General features: G+C 50.3%; 1 protein-coding gene across 4 annotated transcripts in view; it reads left to right on the top strand.

Annotated features, from left to right (window-relative positions):
* Nucleotides 1-20,430, top strand: part of AGAP3 (ArfGAP with GTPase domain, ankyrin repeat and PH domain 3) — a 393,235-nt gene that overhangs the window by 350,337 nt on the left and 22,468 nt on the right. For 2 of the 4 annotated variants that reach the window (XM_073551710.1, XM_073551707.1), the window contains exon 12: nt 15,799-15,951. The exons of the other annotated variants lie outside the window; for them this stretch is intronic. In XM_073551710.1, the coding sequence (XP_073407811.1) occupies nt 15,799-15,951 (153 nt within the window). The remainder of the gene's footprint in view (nt 1-15,798; nt 15,952-20,430) is intronic. 4 annotated transcript variants of the gene reach the window in all.

Here is a 20,430-nt window from a genome sequence, read left to right as displayed (position 1 = left end):
CCCCCATCATAGTGTAATGCTGTGCCCCCTCATAGTGTAATGCTGTGCCCCCTCATAGTGTAATGCTGTGCCCCCTCATAGTGTAATGCTGTGCCCCCCTCATAGTGTAATGCTGTGCCCCCCTCATAGTGTAATGCTGTGCCCCCCTCATAGTGTAATGCTGTGCCCCCCTCATAGTGTAATGCTGTGCCCCCTCATAGAGTAATGCTGTGCCCCCCTCATAGTGTAATGCTGTGCCCCCCTCATAGTGTAATGCAGTGCCCCCTCATAGTGTAATGCTGTGCCCCCCTCATAGTGTAGTGCTGTGGCCCCTCATAGTGTAATGCTGTGCCCTCTCATAGTGTAATGCTGTGCCCCCTCAGTGTAATGCTGTGCACCCTCATAGTGTAATGCTGTGCCCCCCTCATAGTGTAATGCTGTGCCCCCCTCATAGTGTAATGCTGTGCCCCCCTCATAGTGTAATGCTGTGCCTTCCTCATAGTGTAATGCTGTGCCCCCCTCATAGTGTAATGCTGTGCCCCCCTCATAGTGTAGTGCTGTGGCCCCTCATAGTGTAATGCTGTGCACCCCTCATTGTGTAATGCTGTGCACCCTCATAGTGTAATGCTGTGCACCCCTCATAGTATAATGCTGTTCCCCCCTCAGTGTAATGCTGTGCCCCCTCATCGTGTAATGCTGTGCACCCTCATATTGTAATGCTGTGCCCCCCTCAGTGTAATGCTGTGCCCCCCCTCATAGTGTAATGCTGTGCCCCCCTCATAGTGTAATGCTGTGCACCCTCATACTGTAATGCGGTGCCTCCCTCATAGTGTAATGCGGTGCCCCCTCATAGTGTAATGCGGTGCCCCCCTCATAGTGTAATGCTGTGCCCCCCTCATAGTGTAATGCTGTGCCCCCCTCATAGTGTAATGCTATGCCCCCTCATAGTGTAATGCTGTGCCCCCCTTATAGTGTAATGCTGTTCCCCCCTCATAGTGTAATGCTGTGCCCCACTCATAGTGTAATGCTGTGCCCCCCTCCTAGTGTAATGCAGTGCCCCCTCAGTGTAATGCAGTGCCCCCTCATAGTATAATGCAGTGCCCCCTCATAGTGTAATGCTGTGCCCTCCTCATAGTGTAATGCTGTGCCCTCCTCATAGTGTAATGCTTTGCCCCCTCATAGTGTAATGCTGTGCCCCCTCATAGTGTAATGCTGTGCCCCCTCATAGCGTAATGCTGTGCCCCCCTCATAGCGTAATGCTGTGCCCCCCTCATAGCGTAATGCTGTGCCCCCTCTCATAGTGTAATGCAGTGCCCCCCTCATAGTGTAATGCAGTGCCCTCCTCATAGTGTAATGCAGTGCCCTCCTCATAGTACAATGCTGTGCCCTCCTCATAGTGTAATGCTGTGCCCCCCTCATAGTGTAATGCTGTGCCCCCTCATAGTGTAATGCTGTGCCCCCCTCATAGTATAATGCTGTGCCCCCCTCATAGTATAATGCTGTGCCCTCCTCATAGTGTAATGCTATGCCCCCTCATAGTGTAATGCTGTGCCCCCTCATAGTGTAATGCTGTGCCCCCCTCATAGTGTAATGCTGTGCCCTCCTCATAGTGTAATGTTGTGCCCTTCTCAGTGTAATGCAGTGCCCCCTCATAGTATAATGCTGTGCCCCCCTCATAGTGTAATGCTGTGCCCCCCCTCATAGTGTAATGCTGTGCCCCCTCATAGTATAATGCTGTGCCCCCCTCATAGTATAATGCTGTGCCCCCCCTCATAGTATAATGCTGTGCCCCCCTCATAGTGTAATGCTGTGCCCCACTCATACTGTAATGCAGTGCCTCCCTCATAGTGTAATGCTGTGCCCCCTCATAGTCTAATGCTGTGCCCTCCCTCATAGTGTAATGCTGTGCCCCCTCATAGTGTGGTGCTGTGCCCCCCCTCATAGTGTAATGCTGTGCCCCCCCTCATAGTGTAATGCTGTGCCCCCCTCATAGTATAATGCTGTGCCCCCCTCATAGTATAATGCTGTGCCCCCCCTCATAGTATAATGCTGTGCCCCCCTCATAGTGTAATGCTGTGCCCCACTCATACTGTAATGCAGTGCCTCCCTCATAGTGTAATGCTGTGCCCCCTCATAGTCTAATGCTGTGCCCTCCCTCATAGTGTAATGCTGTGCGCCCCTCATAGTGTAATGCTGTGCCCCCTCATAGTGTGGTGCTGTGCCCCCCCTCATAGTGTAATGCTGTGCCCCCCTCATAGTGTAGTGCTGTGACCCCTCTTAGTAATGCTCTGTGCCCCCCTCATTGTATAATGTTTCCCCCCCATAGTGTAATGCTGTGCCCTCCTCATAGTGTAATGCAGTGCCTCCTCATAGTGTAAAGCTGTGCCCCCCTCAGTCTAATTCTGTGCCTCCCTCATAGTATAATGCTGTGCCCCCTCATAGTGTAATGCTGTGCCCCCCTCATAGTGTAGTGCTGTGGCCCCTCATAGTGTAATGCTGTGCCCTCTCATAGTGTAATGCTGTGCCCCCCTCATAGTGTAATGCTGTGCCCCCCTCATAGTGTAATGCTGTGCCCCCCTCATAGTGTAATGCTGTGCCCCCCTCATAGTGTAATGCTGTGCCCCCCTCATAGTGTAATGCTGTGCCCTCCTCATAGTGTAATGCTGTGCCCCCCTCATAGTGTAATGCTGTGCCCCCCTCATAATGTAGTGCTGTGGCCCCTCATAGTGTAATGCTGTGCACCCCTCATAGTATAATGCTGTGCCCCCCCTCAGTGTAATGCTGTGCCCCCCTCATAGTATAATGCTGTTCCCCCCTCATAGTGTAGTGCAGTGCCTCTTCATAGTGTAATGCTGTGACCCCTCTTAGTATCTTAGTAATGCTGTATGCCCCCTTCATAGTGTAATGCTGCTACCTCCTCATAGTGTAATGTTGTGACCCCACATAGTGTAATGCTGTGCCCCCTCATAGTAATGCTTTGTGCCCCCCTCATAGTGTAATGCTGTGCCCTCCTCATAGTGTAATGCTGTGCCCCCTCATAGTATAATGCTGTGCCCCCTCATAGTGTAATGCAGTGCCTCTTCATAGTGTAATGCTGCTCCCTCCTCATAGTATAATGTTGTGACCCCTCATAGTGTAATGCTGTGCCCCCTCATAATATAATGCAGTGCCCCCCTCATAGTGTAGTGCAGTGCCTCTTCATAGTGTAATGCTGTGACCCCTCTTAGTATCTTAGTAATGCTGTGTGCCCCCTAATAGTGTAATGCTGCGCCCTCCTCATAGTGTAATGTTGTGACCCCTCATAGTGTAATGCTGTGCCCCCTCATAGTGTAATGCAGTGCCCCCCTCATAGTGTAATGCAGTGCCCCCCTCATAGTGTAATGCAGTGCCCCCCTCATAGTGTAATGCAGTGCCCCCCTCAGTCTAATTCTGTGCCTCCCTCATAGTGTAATGCTGTGCTCCCCTCATAGTATAATGCAGTGCCCCCCTCATAGTGTAATGCTGTGCCCCCCTCATAGTGTAATGCTGTGCCCCCCTCATAGTGTAATGCTGTGCCCCCCTCATAGTGTAATGCTGTGCACCCTCATAGTGTAATGCTGTGCCCCCCTCATAGTGTATTTCTGTGCCCCCCTCATAGTGTAATGCTGAGCCCCCATCATAGTGTAATGCTGTGCCCCCTCATAGTGTAATGCTGTTCCCCCTCATAGTGTAATGCTGTGCCCCCCTCATAGTGTAATGCTGTGCCCCCCTCATAGTGTAATGCTGTGCCCCCCTCATAGTGTAATGCTGTGCCCCCCTCATAGTGTAATGCTGTGCCCCCTCATAGAGTAATGCTGTGCCCCCCTCATAGTGTAATGCTGTGCCCCCCTCATAGTGTAATGCAGTGCCCCCTCATAGTGTAATGCTGTGCCCCCCTCATAGTGTAGTGCTGTGGCCCCTCATAGTGTAATGCTGTGCCCTCTCATAGTGTAATGCTGTGCCCCCCTCAGTGTAATGCTGTGCACCCTCATAGTGTAATGCTGTGCCCCCCTCATAGTGTAATGCTGTGCCCCCCTCATAGTGTAATGCTGTGCCCCCCTCATAGTGTAATGCTGTGCCTTCCTCATAGTGTAATGCTGTGCCCCCCTCATAGTGTAATGCTGTGCCCCCCTCATAGTGTAGTGCTGTGGCCCCTCATAGTGTAATGCTGTGCACCCCTCATCGTGTAATGCTGTGCCCCCTCATAGTGTAATGCTGTGCCCCCCTCATAGTGTAGTGCTGTGGCCCCTCATAGTGTAATGCTGTGCCCTCTCATAGTGTAATGCTGTGCCCCCCTCAGTGTAATGCTGTGCCCCCCTCATAGTGTAATGCTGTGCACCCCTCATAGTATAATGCTGTGCCCTCCCTCAGTGTAATGCTGTGCCCCCCTCATAGTATAATGCTGTTCCCCCCTCATAGTGTAGTGCAGTGCCTCTTCATAGTGTAATGCTGTGACCCCTCTTAGTATCTTAGTAATGCTGTATGCCCCCTTCATAGTGTAATGCTGCTCCCTCCTCATAGTGTAATGTTGTGACCCCACATAGTGTAATGCTGTGCCCCCTCATAGTAATGCTTTGTGCCCCCCTCATAGTGTAATGCTGTGCCCTCCTCATAGTGTAATGCTGTGCCCCCCTCATAGTATAATGCTGTGCCCCCTCATAGTGTAATGCAGTGCCCCCCTCATAGTGTAATGCTGTGCCCTCCTAATAGTGTAATGCTGTGCCCCCCTCAGTGTAATGCAGTGCCCCCTCATAGTGTAATGCTGTGCCCCCCTCATAGTGTAATGCTGTGCCCCCCTCATAGTGTAATGCTGTGCCCCCCTCATAGTGTAATGCTGTGCCCCCCTCATAGTGTAATGCTGTGCCCCCTCATAGTGTAATGCTGTGCCCCCCTCATAGTGTAATGCTGTGCCCCCTCATAGTGTAATGCTGTGCCCCCTCATAGTGTAATGCAGTGCCCCCCTCATAGTGTAATGCAGTGCCCCCCCTCATAGTGTAATGCATTGCCCCCCTCAGTCTAATTCTGTGCCTCCCTCATAGTGTAATGCTGTGCCCCCTCATAGTGTAATGCTGTGCCCCCTCATAGTGTAATGCAGTGCCCCCCTCATAGTGTAATGCAGTGCCCCCCCTCATAGTGTAATGCATTGCCCCCCTCAGTCTAATTCTGTGCCTCCCTCATAGTGTAATGCTGCTCCCTCCTCATAGTATAATGTTGTGACCCCTCATAGTGTAATGCTGTGCCCCCTCATAATATAATGCAGTGCCCCCTCATAGTGTAGTGCAGTGCCTCTTCATAGTGTAATGCTGTGACCCCTCTTAGTATCTTAGTAATGCTGTGTGCCCCCTAATAGTGTAATGCTGCGCCCTCCTCATAGTGTAATGTTGTGACCCCTCATAGTGTAATGCTATGCCCCCCTCATAGTATAATGCAGTGCCTCCTCAGTTTAATGCTGTGCCCCCTCATAGTAATGCTTTGTGCCCCCCTCATAGTGTAATGCTGTGCCCCCCTCATAGTGTAATGCTGTGCCCTCCTAATAGTGTAATGCTGTGCCCCCCTCAGTGTAATGCAGTGCCCCCTCATAGTGTAATGCTGTGCCCCCCTCATAGTGTAATGCTGTGCCCCCCTCATAGTGTAATGCTGTGCCCCCCTCATAGTGTAATGCTGTGCCCCCTCATAGTGTAATGCTGTGCCCCCCTCATAGTGTAATGCTGTGCCCCCTCATAGTGTAATGCAGTGCCCCCCTCATAGTGTAATGCAGTGCCCCCCCTCATAGTGTAATGCATTGCCCCCCTCAGTCTAATTCTGTGCCTCCCTCATAGTGTAATGCTGTGCCCCCCTCATAGTATAATGCAGTGCCCCCCTCATAGTGTAATGCTGTGCCCCCCTCATAGTGTAATGCTGTGCCCCCCTCATAGTGTAATGCTGTGCCCCCCTCATAGTGTAATGCTGTGCCCCCCTCATAGTGTAATGCTGTGCCCCCCTCATAGTGTAATGCTGTGCCCCCCTCATAGTGTAATTCTGTGCCCCCCTCATAGTGTAATGCTGAGCCCCCATCATAGTGTAATGCTGTGCCCCCATCATAGTGTAATGCTGTGCCCCCTCATAGTGTAATGCTGTGCCCCCTCATAGTGTAATGCTGTGCCCCCCTCATAGTGTAATGCTGTGCCCCCCTCATAGTGTAATGCTGTGCCCCCCTCATAGTGTAATGCTGTGCCCCCTCATAGAGTAATGCTGTGCCCCCCTCATAGTGTAATGCTGTGCCCCCCTCATAGTGTAATGCAGTGCCCCCTCATAGTGTAATGCTGTGCCCCCCTCATAGTGTAGTGCTGTGGCCCCTCATAGTGTAATGCTGTGCCCTCTCATAGTGTAATGCTGTGCCCCCCTCAGTGTAATGCTGTGCACCCTCATAGTGTAATGCTGTGCCCCCCTCATAGTGTAATGCTGTGCCCCCCTCATAGTGTAATGCTGTGCCCCCCTCATAGTGTAATGCTGTGCCCCCCTCATAGTGTAATGCTGTGCCTTCCTCATAGTGTAATGCTGTGCCCCCCTCATAGTGTAATGCTGTGCCCCCCTCATAGTGTAGTGCTGTGGCCCCTCATAGTGTAATGCTGTGCACCCCTCATTGTGTAATGCTGTGCACCCTCATAGTGTAATGCTGTGCACCCCTCATAGTATAATGCTGTTCCCCCCTCAGTGTAATGCTGTGCCCCCTCATCGTGTAATGCTGTGCACCCTCATATTGTAATGCTGTGCCCCCCTCAGTGTAATGCTGTGCCCCCCCTCATAGTGTAATGCTGTGCCCCCCTCATAGTGTAATGCTGTGCACCCTCATACTGTAATGCGGTGCCTCCCTCATAGTGTAATGCGGTGCCCCCTCATAGTGTAATGCGGTGCCCCCCTCATAGTGTAATTCTGTGCCCCCCTCATAGTGTAATGCTGTGCCCCCCTCATAGTGTAATGCTGTGCCCCCCTTATAGTGTAATGCTGTTCCCCCCTCATAGTGTAATGCTGTGCCCCACTCATAGTGTAATGCTGTGCCCCCCTCCTAGTGTAATGCAGTGCCCCCTCAGTGTAATGCAGTGCCCCCCTCATAGTATAATGCAGTGCCCCCTCATAGTGTAATGCTGTGCCCTCCTCATAGTGTAATGCTTTGCCCCCCCATAGTGTAATGCTTTGCCCCCTCATAGTGTAATGCTGTGCCCCCTCATAGTGTAATGCTGTGCCCCCTCATAGCGTAATGCTGTGCCCCCCTCATAGCGTAATGCTGTGCCCCCTCTCATAGCGTAATGCTGTGCCCCCTCTCATAGTGTAATGCAGTGCCCCCCTCATAGTGTAATGCAGTACCCTCCTCATAGTGTAATGCAGTGCCCTCCTCATAGTACAATGCTGTGCCCTCCTCATAGTGTAATGCTGTGCCCCCCTCATAGTGTAATGCTGTGCCCCCTCATAGTGTAATGCTGTGCCCCCCTCATAGTATAATGCTGTGCCCCCTCATAGTATAATGCTGTGCCCTCCTCATAGTGTAATGCTATGCCCCCTCATAGTGTAATGCTGTGCCCCCTCATAGTGTAATGCTGTGCCCCCCTCATAGTGTAATGCTGTGCCCTCCTCATAGTGTAATGTTGTGCCCTTCTCAGTGTAATGCAGTGCCCCCTCATAGTATAATGCTGTGCCCCCCTCATAGTATAATGCTGTGCCCCCCCTCATAGTGTAATGCTGTGCCCCCTCATAGTATAATGCTGTGCCCCCCTCATAGTATAATGCTGTGCCCCCCCTCATAGTATAATGCTGTGCCCCCCTCATAGTGTAATGCTGTGCCCCACTCATACTGTAATGCAGTGCCTCCCTCATAGTGTAATGCTGTGCCCCCTCATAGTCTAATGCTGTGCCCTCCCTCATAGTGTAATGCTGTGCGCCCCTCATAGTGTAATGCTGTGCCCCCTCATAGTGTGGTGCTGTGCCCCCCCTCATAGTGTAATGCTGTGCCCCCCTCATAGTGTAGTGCTGTGACCCCTCTTAATAATGCTCTGTGCCCCCCTCATTGTATAATGTTTCCCCCCCATAGTGTAATGCTGTGCCCTCCTCATAGTGTAATGCAGTGCCTCCTCATAGTGTAAAGCTGTGCCCCCCTCAGTCTAATTCTGTGCCTCCCTCATAGTATAATGCTGTGCCCCCTCATAGTGTAATGCTGTGCCCCCCTCATAGTGTAGTGCTGTGGCCCCTCATAGTGTAATGCTGTGCCCTCTCATAGTGTAATGCTGTGCCCCCCTCAGTGTAATGCTGTGCCCCCCTCATAGTGTAATGCTGTGCCCCCCTCATAGTGTAATGCTGTGCCCCCCTCATAGTGTAATGCTGTGCCCTCCTCATAGTGTAATGCTGTGCCCCCCTCATAGTGTAATGCTGTGCCCCCCTCATAATGTAGTGCTGTGGCCCCTCATAGTGTAATGCTGTGCACCCCTCATAGTATAATGCTGTGCCCCCCCTCAGTGTAATGCTGTGCCCCCCTCATAGTATAATGCTGTTCCCCCCTCATAGTGTAGTGCAGTGCCTCTTCATAGTGTAATGCTGTGACCCCTCTTAGTATCTTAGTAATGCTGTATGCCCCCTTCATAGTGTAATGCTGCTCCCTCCTCATAGTGTAATGTTGTGACCCCACATAGTGTAATGCTGTGCCCCCTCATAGTAATGCTTTGTGCCCCCCTCATAGTGTAATGCTGTGCCCTCCTCATAGTGTAATGCTGTGCCCCCCTCATAGTATAATGCTGTGCCCCCTCATAGTGTAATGCAGTGCCTCTTCATAGTGTAATGCTGCTCCCTCCTCATAGTATAATGTTGTGACCCCTCATAGTGTAATGCTGTGCCCCCTCATAATATAATGCAGTGCCCCCCTCATAGTGTAGTGCAGTGCCTCTTCATAGTGTAGTGCAGTGCCTCTTCATAGTGTAATGCTGTGACCCCTCTTAGTATCTTAGTAATGCTGTGTGCCCCCTAATAGTGTAATGCTGCGCCCTCCTCATAGTGTAATGTTGTGACCCCTCATAGTGTAATGCTATGCCCCCCTCATAGTATAATGCTGTGCCCCCTCATAGTGTAATGCAGTGCCCCCCTCATAGTGTAATGCAGTGCCCCCCCTCATAGTGTAATGCATTGCCCCCCTCAGTCTAATTCTGTGCCCCCCTCATAGTGTTATGCTGTGCCCCCCTCATAGTGTAATGCTGTGCCCCCCTCATAGTGTAATGCTGTGCCCCCCTCATAGTGTAATGCTGTGCACCCTCATAGTGTAATGCTGTGCCCCCCTCATAGTGTAATTCTGTGCCCCCCTCATAGTGTAATGCTGAGCCCCCATCATAGTGTAATGCTGTGCCCCCTCATAGTGTAATGCTGTGCCCCCTCATAGTGTAATGCTGTGCCCCCTCATAGTGTAATGCTGTGCCCCCCTCATAGTGTAATGCTGTGCCCCCCTCATAGTGTAATGCTGTGCCCCCCTCATAGTGTAATGCTGTGCCCCCCTCATAGTGTAATGCTGTGCCCCCCTCATAGAGTAATGCTGTGCCCCCCTCATAGTGTAATGCTGTGCCCCCCTCATAGTGTAATGCAGTGCCCCCTCATAGTGTAATGCTGTGCCCCCCTCATAGTGTAGTGCTGTGGCCCCTCATAGTGTAATGCTGTGCCCTCTCATAGTGTAATGCTGTGCCCCCCTCAGTGTAATGCTGTGCACCCTCATAGTGTAATGCTGTGCCCCCCTCATAGTGTAATGCTGTGCCCCCCTCATAGTGTAATGCTGTGCCCCCCTCATAGTGTAATGCTGTCCCCCCCTCATAGTGTAATGCTGTGCCTTCCTCATAGTGTAATGCTGTGCCCCCCTCATAGTGTAATGCTGTGCCCCCCTCATAGTGTAGTGCTGTGGCCCCTCATAGTGTAATGCTGTGCACCCCTCATCGTGTAATGCTGTGCACCCCTCATAGTGTAATGCTGTGCCCCCCTCATAGTGTAGTGCTGTGGCCCCTCATAGTGTAATGCTGTGCCCTCTCATAGTGTAATGCTGTGCCCCCCTCAGTGTAATGATGTGCCCCCCTCATAGTGTGATGCTGTGCCCCCCTCATAGTGTAATGCTGTGCCACCCTCATAGTGTAATGCTGTGCCCTCCTCATAGTGTAATGCTGTGCCCCCCTCATAGTGTAATGCTGTGCCCCCCTCATAATGTAGTGCTGTGGCCCCTCATAGTGTAATGCTGTGCACCCCTCATAGTATAATGCTGTGCCCCCCCTCAGTGTAATGCTGTGCCCCCCTCATAGTATAATGCTGTTCCCCCCTCATAGTGTAGTGCAGTGCCTCTTCATAGTGTAATGCTGTGACCCCTCTTAGTATCTTAGTAATGCTGTATGCCCCCTTCATAGTGTAATGCTGCTCCCTCCTCATAGTGTAATGTTGTGACCCCACATAGTGTAATGCTGTGCCCCCTCATAGTAATGCTTTGTGCCCCCCTCATAGTGTAATGCTGTGCCCTCCTCATAGTGTAATGCTGTGCCCCCCTCATAGTATAATGCTGTGCCCCCTCATAGTGTAATGCAGTGCCTCTTCATAGTGTAATGCTGCTCCCTCCTCATAGTATAATGTTGTGACCCCTCATAGTGTAATGCTGTGCCCCCTCATAATATAATGCAGTGCCCCCCTCATAGTGTAGTGCAGTGCCTCTTCATAGTGTAATGCTGTGACCCCTCTTAGTATCTTAGTAATGCTGTGTGCCCCCTAATAGTGTAATGCTGCGCCCTCCTCATAGTGTAATGTTGTGACCCCTCATAGTGTAATGCTATGCCCCCCTCATAGTATAATGCAGTGCCTCCTCAGTTTAATGCTGTGCCCCCTCATAGTAATGCTTTGTGCCCCCCTCATAGTGTAATGCTGTGCCCCCCTCATAGTGTAATGCTGTGCCCTCCTAATAGTGTAATGCTGTGCCCCCCTCAGTGTAATGCAGTGCCCCCTCATAGTGTAATGCTGTGCCCCCCTCATAGTGTAATGCTGTGCCCCCTCATAGTGTAATGCTGTGCCCCCCTCATAGTGTAATGCTGTGCCCCCTCATAGTGTAATGCAGTGCCCCCCTCATAGTGTAATGCAGTGCCCCCCTCATAGTGTAATGCAGTGCCCCCCTCATAGTGTAATGCAGTGCCCCCCTCATAGTGTAATGCAGTGCCCCCCCTCATAGTGTAATGCATTGCCCCCCTCAGTCTAATTCTGTGCCTCCCTCATAGTGTAATGCTGTGCCCCCCTCATAGTATAATGCAGTGCCCCCCTCATAGTGTAATGCTGTGCCCCCCTCATAGTGTAATGCTGTGCCCCCCTCATAGTGTAATGCTGTGCCCCCCTCATAGTGTAATGCTGTGCACCCTCAGTGTAATGCTGTGCCCCCCTCATAGTGTAATTCTGTGCCCCCCTCATAGTGTAATGCTGATCCCCCATCATAGTGTAATGCTGTGCCCCCTCATAGTGTAATGCTGTGCCCCCTCATAGTGTAATGCTGTGCCCCCTCATAGTGTAATGCTGTGCCCCCCTCATAGTGTAATGCTGTGCCCCCCTCATAGTGTAATGCTGTGCCCCCTCATAGAGTAATGCTGTGCCCCCCTCATAGTGTAATGCTGTGCCCCCCTCATAGTGTAATGCAGTGCCCCCTCATAGTGTAATGCTGTGCCCCCCTCATAGTGTAGTGCTGTGGCCCCTCAGTGTAATGCTGTGCCCTCTCATAGTGTAATGCTGTGCCCCCCTCAGTGTAATGCTGTGCACCCTCATAGTGTAATGCTGTGCCCCCCTCATAGTGTAATGCTGTGCCCCCCTCATAGTGTAATGCTGTGCCCCCCTCATAGTGTAATGCTGTGCCCCCCTCATAGTGTAATGCTGTGCCCCCCTCATAGTGTAGTGCTGTGGCCCCTCATAGTGTAATGCTGTGCACCCCTCATAGTGTAATGCTGTGCACCCCTCATAGTATAATGCTGTGCCCCCCTCAGTGTAATGCTGTGCCCCCTCATCGTGTAATGCTGTGCACCCTCATATTGTAATGCTGTGCCCCCCTCAGTGTAATGCTGTGCCCCCCCTCATAGTGTAATGCTGTGCCCCCCTCATAGTGTAATGCTGTGCACCCTCATACTGTAATTCGGTGCCTCCCTCATAGTGTAATGCGGTGCCCCCTCATAGTGTAATGCGGTGCCCCCCTCATAGTGTAATGCGGTGCCCCCCTCATAGTGTAATCCTGTGCCCCCCTCATAGTGTAATGCTGTGCCCCCCTCATAGTGTAATGCTGTTCCCCCCTCATAGTGTAATGCTGTGCCCCCCTCCTAGTGTAATGCAGTGCCCCCTCAGTGTAATGCAGTGCCCCCCTCATAGTGTAATCCTGTGCCCCCCTCATAGTGTAATGCTGTGCCCCCCTCATAGTGTAATGCTGTGCCCCCCTCATAGTGTAATGCTGTGCCCCACTCATAGTGTAATGCTGTGCCCCCCTCCTAGTGTAATGCAGTGCCCCCTCAGTGTAATGCAGTGCCCCCTCATAGTGTAATGCTGTGCCCTCCTCATAGTGTAATGCTTTGCCCCCTCATAGTGTAATGCTTTGCCCCCTCATAGTGTAATGCTGTGCCCCCTCATAGTGTAATGCTGTGCCCCCTCATAGCGTAATGCTGTGCCCCCCTCATAGCGTAATGCTGTGCCCCCCTCATAGCGTAATGCTGTGCCCCCTCTCATAGTGTAATGCAGTGCCCCCCTCATAGTGTAATGCAGTGCCCTCCTCATAGTGTAATGCAGTGCCCTCCTCATAGTGTAATGCTGTGCCCTCCTCATAGTGTAATGCTGTGCCCCCCTCATAGTGTAATGCTGTGCCCCCCTCATAGTGTAATGCAGTGCCCTCCCCATAGTGTAATGCAGTGCCCCCCTCATAGTGTAATGCAGTGCCCCCCTCATAGTGTAATGCTGTGCCCCCCTCATAGTGTAATGCTGTGCCCCCCTCATAGTGTAATGCTGTGCCCCCCTCATAGTGTAATGCTGTGCCCCCTCTCATAGTGTAATGCTGTGCCCCCTCATAGCGTAATGCTGTGCCCCCTCCTCATAGTGTAATGCAGTGCCCCTCCTCATAGTGTAATGCTGTGCCCCCCTCATAGTGTAATGCTGTGCCCCCTCATAGTATAATGCAGTGCCCCCTCCTCATAGTGTAATGCTGTGCCCCCTCATAGAGTAATGCTGTGCCCTCCTCATAGTGTAATGCTGTGCCCCCCTCATAGTGTAATGCTGTGCCCTCCTCATAGTGTAATGCAGTGCCCTCCTCATAGTGTAATGCAGTGCCCTCCTCATAGTGTAATGCAGTGCTCCCCTCATAGTGTAATGCTGTGCCCCCTCTCATAGTGTAAAGCTGTGCCCCCCTCATAGTGTAATGCAGTGCCCCCCTCATAGTGTAATGCAGTGCCCTCCTCATAGTGTAATACAGTGCCCTCCTCATATTGTAATGCAGTGCCCCCTCATAGTGTAATGCTGTGCCCCCCTCATAGTGTAATGCTGTGCCCCCCCTCATAGTGTAATGCTGTGCCCCCCTCATAGTGTAATGCAGTGCCCTCCTCATAGTGTAATGCAGTGCTCCCCTCATAGTGTAATGCTGTGCCCCCTCTCATAGTGTAAAGCTGTGCCCCCTCATAGTGTAATGCTGTGCCCCCTCATAGAGTAATGCTGTACCCTCCTCAGTGTAATGCAGTGCCCCCCTCATAGTGTAATGCAGTGCCCCCTCATAGTGTAATGCAGTGCCCCCTCATAGTGTAATGCAGTGCCCTCCTCATAGTGTAATGCAGTGCCCTCCTCATAGTGTAATGCAGTGCCCTCCTCATAGTGTAATGCAGTGCCCTCCTCATAGTGTAATGCAGTGCCCTCCTCATAGTGTAATGCAGTGCCCCCCTCATAGTGTAATGCTGTGCCCCCTCATAGCGTAATGCTGTGCCCCCTCCTCATAGTGTAATGCAGTGCCCTCCTCATAGTGTAATGCAGTGTCCCCCTCATAGTGTAATGCTGTGCTCCCCTCATAGTGTAATGCTGTGCCCCCCTCATACTGTAATGCTGTGCCCCCTCATAGAGTAATGCTGTGCCCTCCTCAGTGTAATGCAGTGCCCCCCTCATAGTGTAATGCAGTGCCCTCCTCATAGTGTAATGCAGTGCCCTCCTCATAGTGTAATGCAGTGCCCTCCTCATAGTGTAATGCTGTGCCCCCTCATAGCGTAATGCTGTGCCCCCCTCATAGTATAATGTTGTGCCCCCTCATAGCGTAATGCTGTGCCCCCTCATAGCGTAATGCTGTGCCCCCTCCTCATAGTGTAATGCAGTGCCCTCCTCATAGTGTAATGCAGTGCCCTCCTCATACTGTAATGCTGTGCCCTCCTCATAGTGTAATGCAGTGCCCTCCTCATAGTGTAATGCAGTGCCCTCCTCATACTGTAATGCTGTGCCCTCCTCATAGTGTAATGCTGTGCCCCCTCATAGCGTAATGCTGTGCTCCGTCCTCATAGTGTAATGCAGTGCCCTCCTCATAGTGTAATGCAGTGCCCCCTCATAGTGTAATGCAGTGCCCTCCTCATAGTGTAATGCTGTGCCCCCTCATAGTGTAATGCAGTGCCCTCCTCATAGTGTAATGCAGTGCCCTCCTCATAGTGTAATGCAGTGCCCCTCATAGTGTAATGCTGTGCCCCCCTCATAGTGTAATGCAGTGCCCTCCTCATAGTGTAATGCAGTGCCCTCCTCATAGTGTAATGCTGTGCCCCCTCATAGTGTAATGCTGTGCCCTCCTCATAGTGTAATGCAGTGCCCACTATGGTTTCCTTCTCAATCGATTCTTCATCACTAGGTTCCTCTGGTCCTGGCACTGCCCTCACCATTTCTGATACTGTCAGAGATGTGTGCCCCCCTCCCCGCTGGCACTGTCCTCACCATTTCTGATACTGTGTCAGTGATGTGTGCCCCCCTCCCCGTCGGCACTACCCTCACCATTTCTGATACTGTGTCAGTGATGTGTGCCCCCCTCCCCGTCGGCGCTGCCCTCACCATTTCTGATACTGTGTCAGTGATGTGTGCCCCCCTCCCCGTCGGCGCTACCCTCACCATTTCTGATACTGTCAGTGATGTGTGCCCCCCTCCCCGTCGGCGCTGCCCTCACCATTTCTGATACTGTGTCAGTGATGTGTGCCCCCCTCCCCGTCGGCGCTGCCATGCTCAGCTCTTCCTGTAATTACATTACCCGCTGCTTTATGCAGAGTTATTCTCTCAGGACTAATTGATGGCGCATGTTTAATTCATTAATCATTAGCATCAAATTCCACAATTACCCGGGCGCTGATTGTACAGCGACATGGAGTATAATGAGCCCTGTTACCTGACAGCGCCCGCCGCCCTCCCTCGCCTGCACCAGCAGCCTTTTTATATCCCTCTGATGCCCAGTCACCCACTTTAACCCCTCATGTTCTCTCTGACACTACATACTGTTTGTCCTGTCACATGACTCCAAGTAACTTCCGGACTGTTGTGTACTAGCGGAAGTGGTGTTCCGCACACATCACCTGCTGGCACCTCCATATGGCCGTGTGCTGCTCGGTTCCACAGGCAGACTGCCCTTCCTTCCCTCCTGATACAGTCACTTTAGGCCTGAGAGGAATGTGCTCCTGCCTCGAGGTTCCGGAGGATTTATGTAGGATTTATAACTGGCGTAATGTTCCCTGGCACATTACATGAGCAGAGCTCCAGTCCTTGCCCTCTCCACCATAGACACCATGTTTGTACATTACCTTCCAGGAGCCGCTCACTCCTCCAGCTCCTTGTCCTCTGAGCGCTCAGTCAGCGGCCTCAGCCTCTCAACATATAGCGGGAAGAGCAACGGGGTCACCCTGACCCAGAGGTCCTATTCTGTGTGTAGTGGGGAGCAGTGGGGTGGTGACACCTCAACAGGTGAGAGGTCCAAATGACACATAATGTACCGGTTTCTCTTCTCTTTGCCCCTCCAGTGTTTGTTTCTTTTCTTTTTCCTGAACACCTTTCCCCTTTATCTTTCTGGTTCTTCTGTCTTTCTTCTTCACTCCTCTGTCTCTTCAGTGTTTCTCTTGTGTTCCCTTCCTCTTTCTCCTATGTTCCTTTCATGTCTTTTCCTTGCGTTCTTTTTCTCTTTCTCCAGCCTCCCTTTCCTCTCTTTCTCCAGCCTCCCTTTCCTCTCTTTCTCCAGCCTCCCTTTCCTCTCTTTCTCCTGTGTCCCTTTCCTCTCTTTCTCCTGTGTCCCTTTCCTCTTTCTCCTGTGTCCTTTTCCTCTTTCTCCTGTGTCCTTTTCCTCTTTCTCCTGTGTCCTTTTCCTCTTTCTCCTGTGTCCTTTTCCTCTTTCTCCTGTGTCCCTTTTTTCTTTCTCCTGTGTCCCTTTTTTCTTTCTCCTGTGTCCCTTTTTTCTTTCTCCTGTGTCCCTTTTTTCTTTCTCCTGTGTCCCTTTCCTCTTTCTCCTGTGTCCCTTTCCTCTTTCTCCTGTGTCCCTTTCCTCTTTCTCCTGTGTCCCTCTCCTCTTTCTCCTGTGTCCCTCTCCTCTTTCTCCTGTGTCCCTTTCCTCTTTCTCCTGTGTCCCTTTCCTCTTTCTCCTGTGTCCCTTTCCTCTTTCTCCTGTGTCCCTTTCCTCTTTCTCCTGTGTCCCTTTCCTCTTTCTCCTGTGTCCCTTTCCTCTTTCTCCTGTGTCCCTTTCCTCTTTCTCCTGTGTCCCTTTCCTCTTTCTCCTGTGTCCCTTTCCTCTTTCTCCTGTGTCCCTTTCCTCTTTCTCCTACGTCCCTTTCCTCTTTCTCCTACGTCCCTTTCCTCTTTCTTCTACGTCCCTTTCTTCTTTCTCCTGCGTATGTTTCCTCTTTCTCCTGCTTCCCTTTCCGCTTTCTACTGCGTCCCTTTCCTCTCTTTCCTGTGTCCCTTCTTTCTCCTGTGTCCCTTTCCTCTTTCTCCTGTGTCCCTTTCCTCTTTCTCCTACGTCCCTTTCCTCTTTCTCCTGTGTCCCTTTCCTCTTTCTTCTACGTCCCTTTCTTCTTTCTCCTGCGTATGTTTCCTCTTTCTCCTGCTTCCCTTTCCGCTTTCTACTGCGTCCCTTTCCTCTCTTTCCTGTGTCCCTTCTTTCTCCTGTGTCCCTTTCTTCTTTCTCCTGTGTCCCTTTCTTCTTTCTCCTGTGTCCCTTTCTTCTTTCTCCTGTGTCCCTTTCTTCTTTCTCCTGTGTCCCTTTCTTCTTTCTCCTGCGTCCGTTTCCTCTTTCTCCAGCTTCCCTTTCTGCTTCCTACTGCGTCCCTTTCCTCTTTCCTGTGTCAATTTCCTCTTTCCTGCGTCCCTTTCCTCTTTCTCCTGCTTCCCTTTCCTTTTTCTCCTTCCCTTTCCTTTTTCTCCTTCCCTTTCCTTTTTCTCCTTCCCTTTCCTCTTTCTCCTGCGTCCCTTTCCTCTTTCTCCTGCGCCCCTTTCCTCTTTTTCTCCTGCGTCCCTTTCCTCTTTTTCTTCTGCGTCCCTTTCCTCTTTCTCCTGCTTCCCTTTCCTTTTTCTCCTTCCCTTTCCTCTTTCTCCTGCGTCCCTTTCCTCTTTCTCCTGCGTCCCTTTCCTCTTTCTCCTGCGTCCCTTTCCTCTTTTTCTCCTGCGTCCCTTTCCTCTTTCTCCTGCTTCCCTTTCTTCTTTCTCCTGCGTCCCTTTCCTCTGTTTCTCCTGCGTCCCTTTCCTCTGTTTCTCCTGCGTCCCTTTCCTCTGTTTCTCCTGCGTCCCTTTCCTCTGTTTCTCCTGCGTCCCTTTCCTCTGTTTCTCCTGCGTCCCTTTCCTCTGTTTCTCCTGCGTCCCTTTCCTCTTTTTTTCTCCTGCGTCCCTTTTCTCTTTTTTTCTCCTGCGTCCCTTTCCTCTTTTTTTTCTCCTGCGTCCCTTTTCTCTTTTTTTCTCCAGCGTCCCTTTCCTCTGTTTCTCCTGCGTCCCTTTCCTCTGTTTCTCCTGCGTCCCTTTCCTCTGTTTCTCCTGCGTCCCTTTCCTGTTTCTCCTGCGTCCTTTTCCTGTTTCTCCTGCGTCCCTTTCCTCTGTTTGTCCTGCGTCCCTTTCCTCTTTTTTTCTCCTGCGTCCCTTTTCTCTTTTTTTCTCCTGCGTCCCTTTTCTTTCTCCTGCGTTGCTTTCCTTTCTCCTCTTTTTCTCCTTTCTTCATTTTCTTGTTCTCTGCTCTTTCATTTTTCCTTCATTTTTTTCACTCTTCCCTATTCTTTACTCCTGATTTTTCATTTTCTTCCTTCTTTCTCTTTCTTCCTCTCTTCCCCTTTTCTTTCTCCTCGTTCTTTTTTTTTCTCGCTGTCTCCCTTTATATTTTTTATCTTTTCCTCTCCCTTTCTTTCTATCTTGCTTCCACTCTCTTGTTGTTTCTTTTTCTTGCTCTCCATCTTTTACTTTCCACCTCTCTTTCCCTTTTACTTGCTCATTCACTTTCTCTCTCTCCCTTTTACTTTCCCCTTTACTCTACTCCCTTATCTTCTCTTCCCCTTTCTCTTTTATTCTTGCTCTCTTTTACTCTTTCTTTATATTTTTCTTTTACTTCCTCTTTCTCGCTTCCTCTCTTCTTTCTCTCTTGATTCCGGTCTTCCTCTCGCTCTTCCTGGTTCTCTTCGACTTTCTCTCTTCTTCTCTTCCTTTTTATCAATCTTCTTTTTCACTCTTTTCCTCTTTATCTGTCCCTATTTTTCCTCTTCCTCCCCCCTTATCTCCTCTTTCCTCCTCCTCCTCCTCATTCCTCTCTATTCCTCTTTCATCTTGTATTTCTGTCTCTTTTACTCTTTATCTGTTCTCTTTTCTTTCTCTTCAATTTTCTCTCACTCTCTTGATTTTTCTCTTCCGTTATCTTTCTCTGTCTCTCCTCGTTTTCCTTTTATCTTCCTCTTTCTCTCTGTTCCAATTTCTCTCACTATCTTCCTCTCTTCCTTTCCCTTTTCTGTTTTTTTTTTCTTTCCTTTTTTGCCTCTTTTCCTCTCTCACTTCCTGTTTTCTCTTCCTCTTTCTCTCTTCCTGTTTTCCTCTCTCTCACTGTCCCTCTTCCCCATCTTCCCCTCGCGCTTTGTCTTTCTCTACCTCTTTTTCACTATTCCTCTTTTTCTCTCACCCTTCTCTGTTCTTTAACTCTCTTCCTCTCTCCATGTCTTTTCCTCTTTCTCATTTTCTTTCTCTTATTTTCTCTCTTCCTCTTTCTCCCTTTTCTGTTTCTCTTCATTCTTTTCCTTCTCTTGCTTCATGTGTCAAGCTTCCTCTCTTCCTTTTTCTTTCTTCCTCATTTTCTCTTCTATTTCTCTCGCTTCCTCTCACTTTCCATCTTCCGCTCTCTTCTTGTTTTTCGTTCTAACTCTTTCTCTACTCTCTTCTTTTTCTCTTCCTCAATATCTTGCTCTTTCTCTTCGCCTTGCTTCCTGTTTCTATCTTCCTCACTCTTCCTCAGTCTCTCTTCCTCCGTCTCTCTTCTTCTGTCTCTTTTCCTATTTCTTTCTCTATCTTTTCTCCTTGTTTCTCTAAGTTCCGGACTGTCTCTTCTTGTCTTTTTCTCTCTTCCTCTTTCTTTTTCTCAATATTCCTTTTTCTCTCTCCCTTTTTACTCTCTTCCTCTCTCACTTCCTCTCTCTTTCACTTTCTTCCTATATATCCTTCGTGGTTGGTATCTTTTTTTTTTTTTCTCTTCTCCTCTCTCGCTTCCTGTCTATCTTTCTCTTTTCCTCTTGTATCTTTTCCTCCCTTGCTTCCTGTCTTTCTTTTCCTATCTTGATTTCTCTCTTCCTCTGTCTTCCTCTCTCGCTTCGCTACTTTTTCTTCTAGTCTTTCTTTCTTCCTCTCCTTGTTCCCCTTTCTCTCTCCCGCTTCCTTTTTTCTCTTCTTCTCTTACTGTCTTTCTCTCTTCCTTTTTCTCTTCTTCTCTCGCCCCCTCTTTGTCTCTCCGTCTCTCTTCTCACTTCCTGTGTTTTTCTTTCTCTTTTTACATTTCTTGCTTCCTATCTTTCTATTTTTCTCTTCTTGTGTTGTCTTCTGCTTTCTCCCTCTCACTTACTCTTCTCTTCTCGCTTCAGGTCTTTATCTCTTCCTCTTTCCGTTCTCTCTGTCTCCCTCTCTCCATTTCTCTCTCTTCCTCTCACTTCCTGTGTTTCACTTCTTTCTCTTCCTCTTTCCCTCTCTCGCTTCCTATCTTTCTCACTCTTGCTATCTCACTTCCTTTCTTTCTCTTCCTTTCTCACGCTCTTCCTCTCTCCTTCTCTGTCCCCTTCTTTGTCTCTCCCTCTCTCTTCTTTTCGCTTCTTGTTTTTCTACATCTCTCGCTTCCTGTGTTTTGTTTTTCTCTTCTTGCCTCGATTCCTGTCTTTCCCATGCCCTCTACTGCTTTCTCTCTTCCTCTTCCACTCTTGCTTCCTGACTTTTCTGTTTCTTCGT

Source organism: Dendrobates tinctorius, unplaced genomic scaffold (assembly GCF_039654945.1).
Source record: "Dendrobates tinctorius isolate UK_male_01 unplaced genomic scaffold, ASM3965494v1 ptg000179l, whole genome shotgun sequence".
In the NCBI taxonomy this organism is placed as follows: Eukaryota; Metazoa; Chordata; class Amphibia; order Anura; family Dendrobatidae; genus Dendrobates; species Dendrobates tinctorius.
Note: the sequence above shows the minus strand (reverse complement) of the source record. Positions and strands in the feature narration are given on the sequence as shown.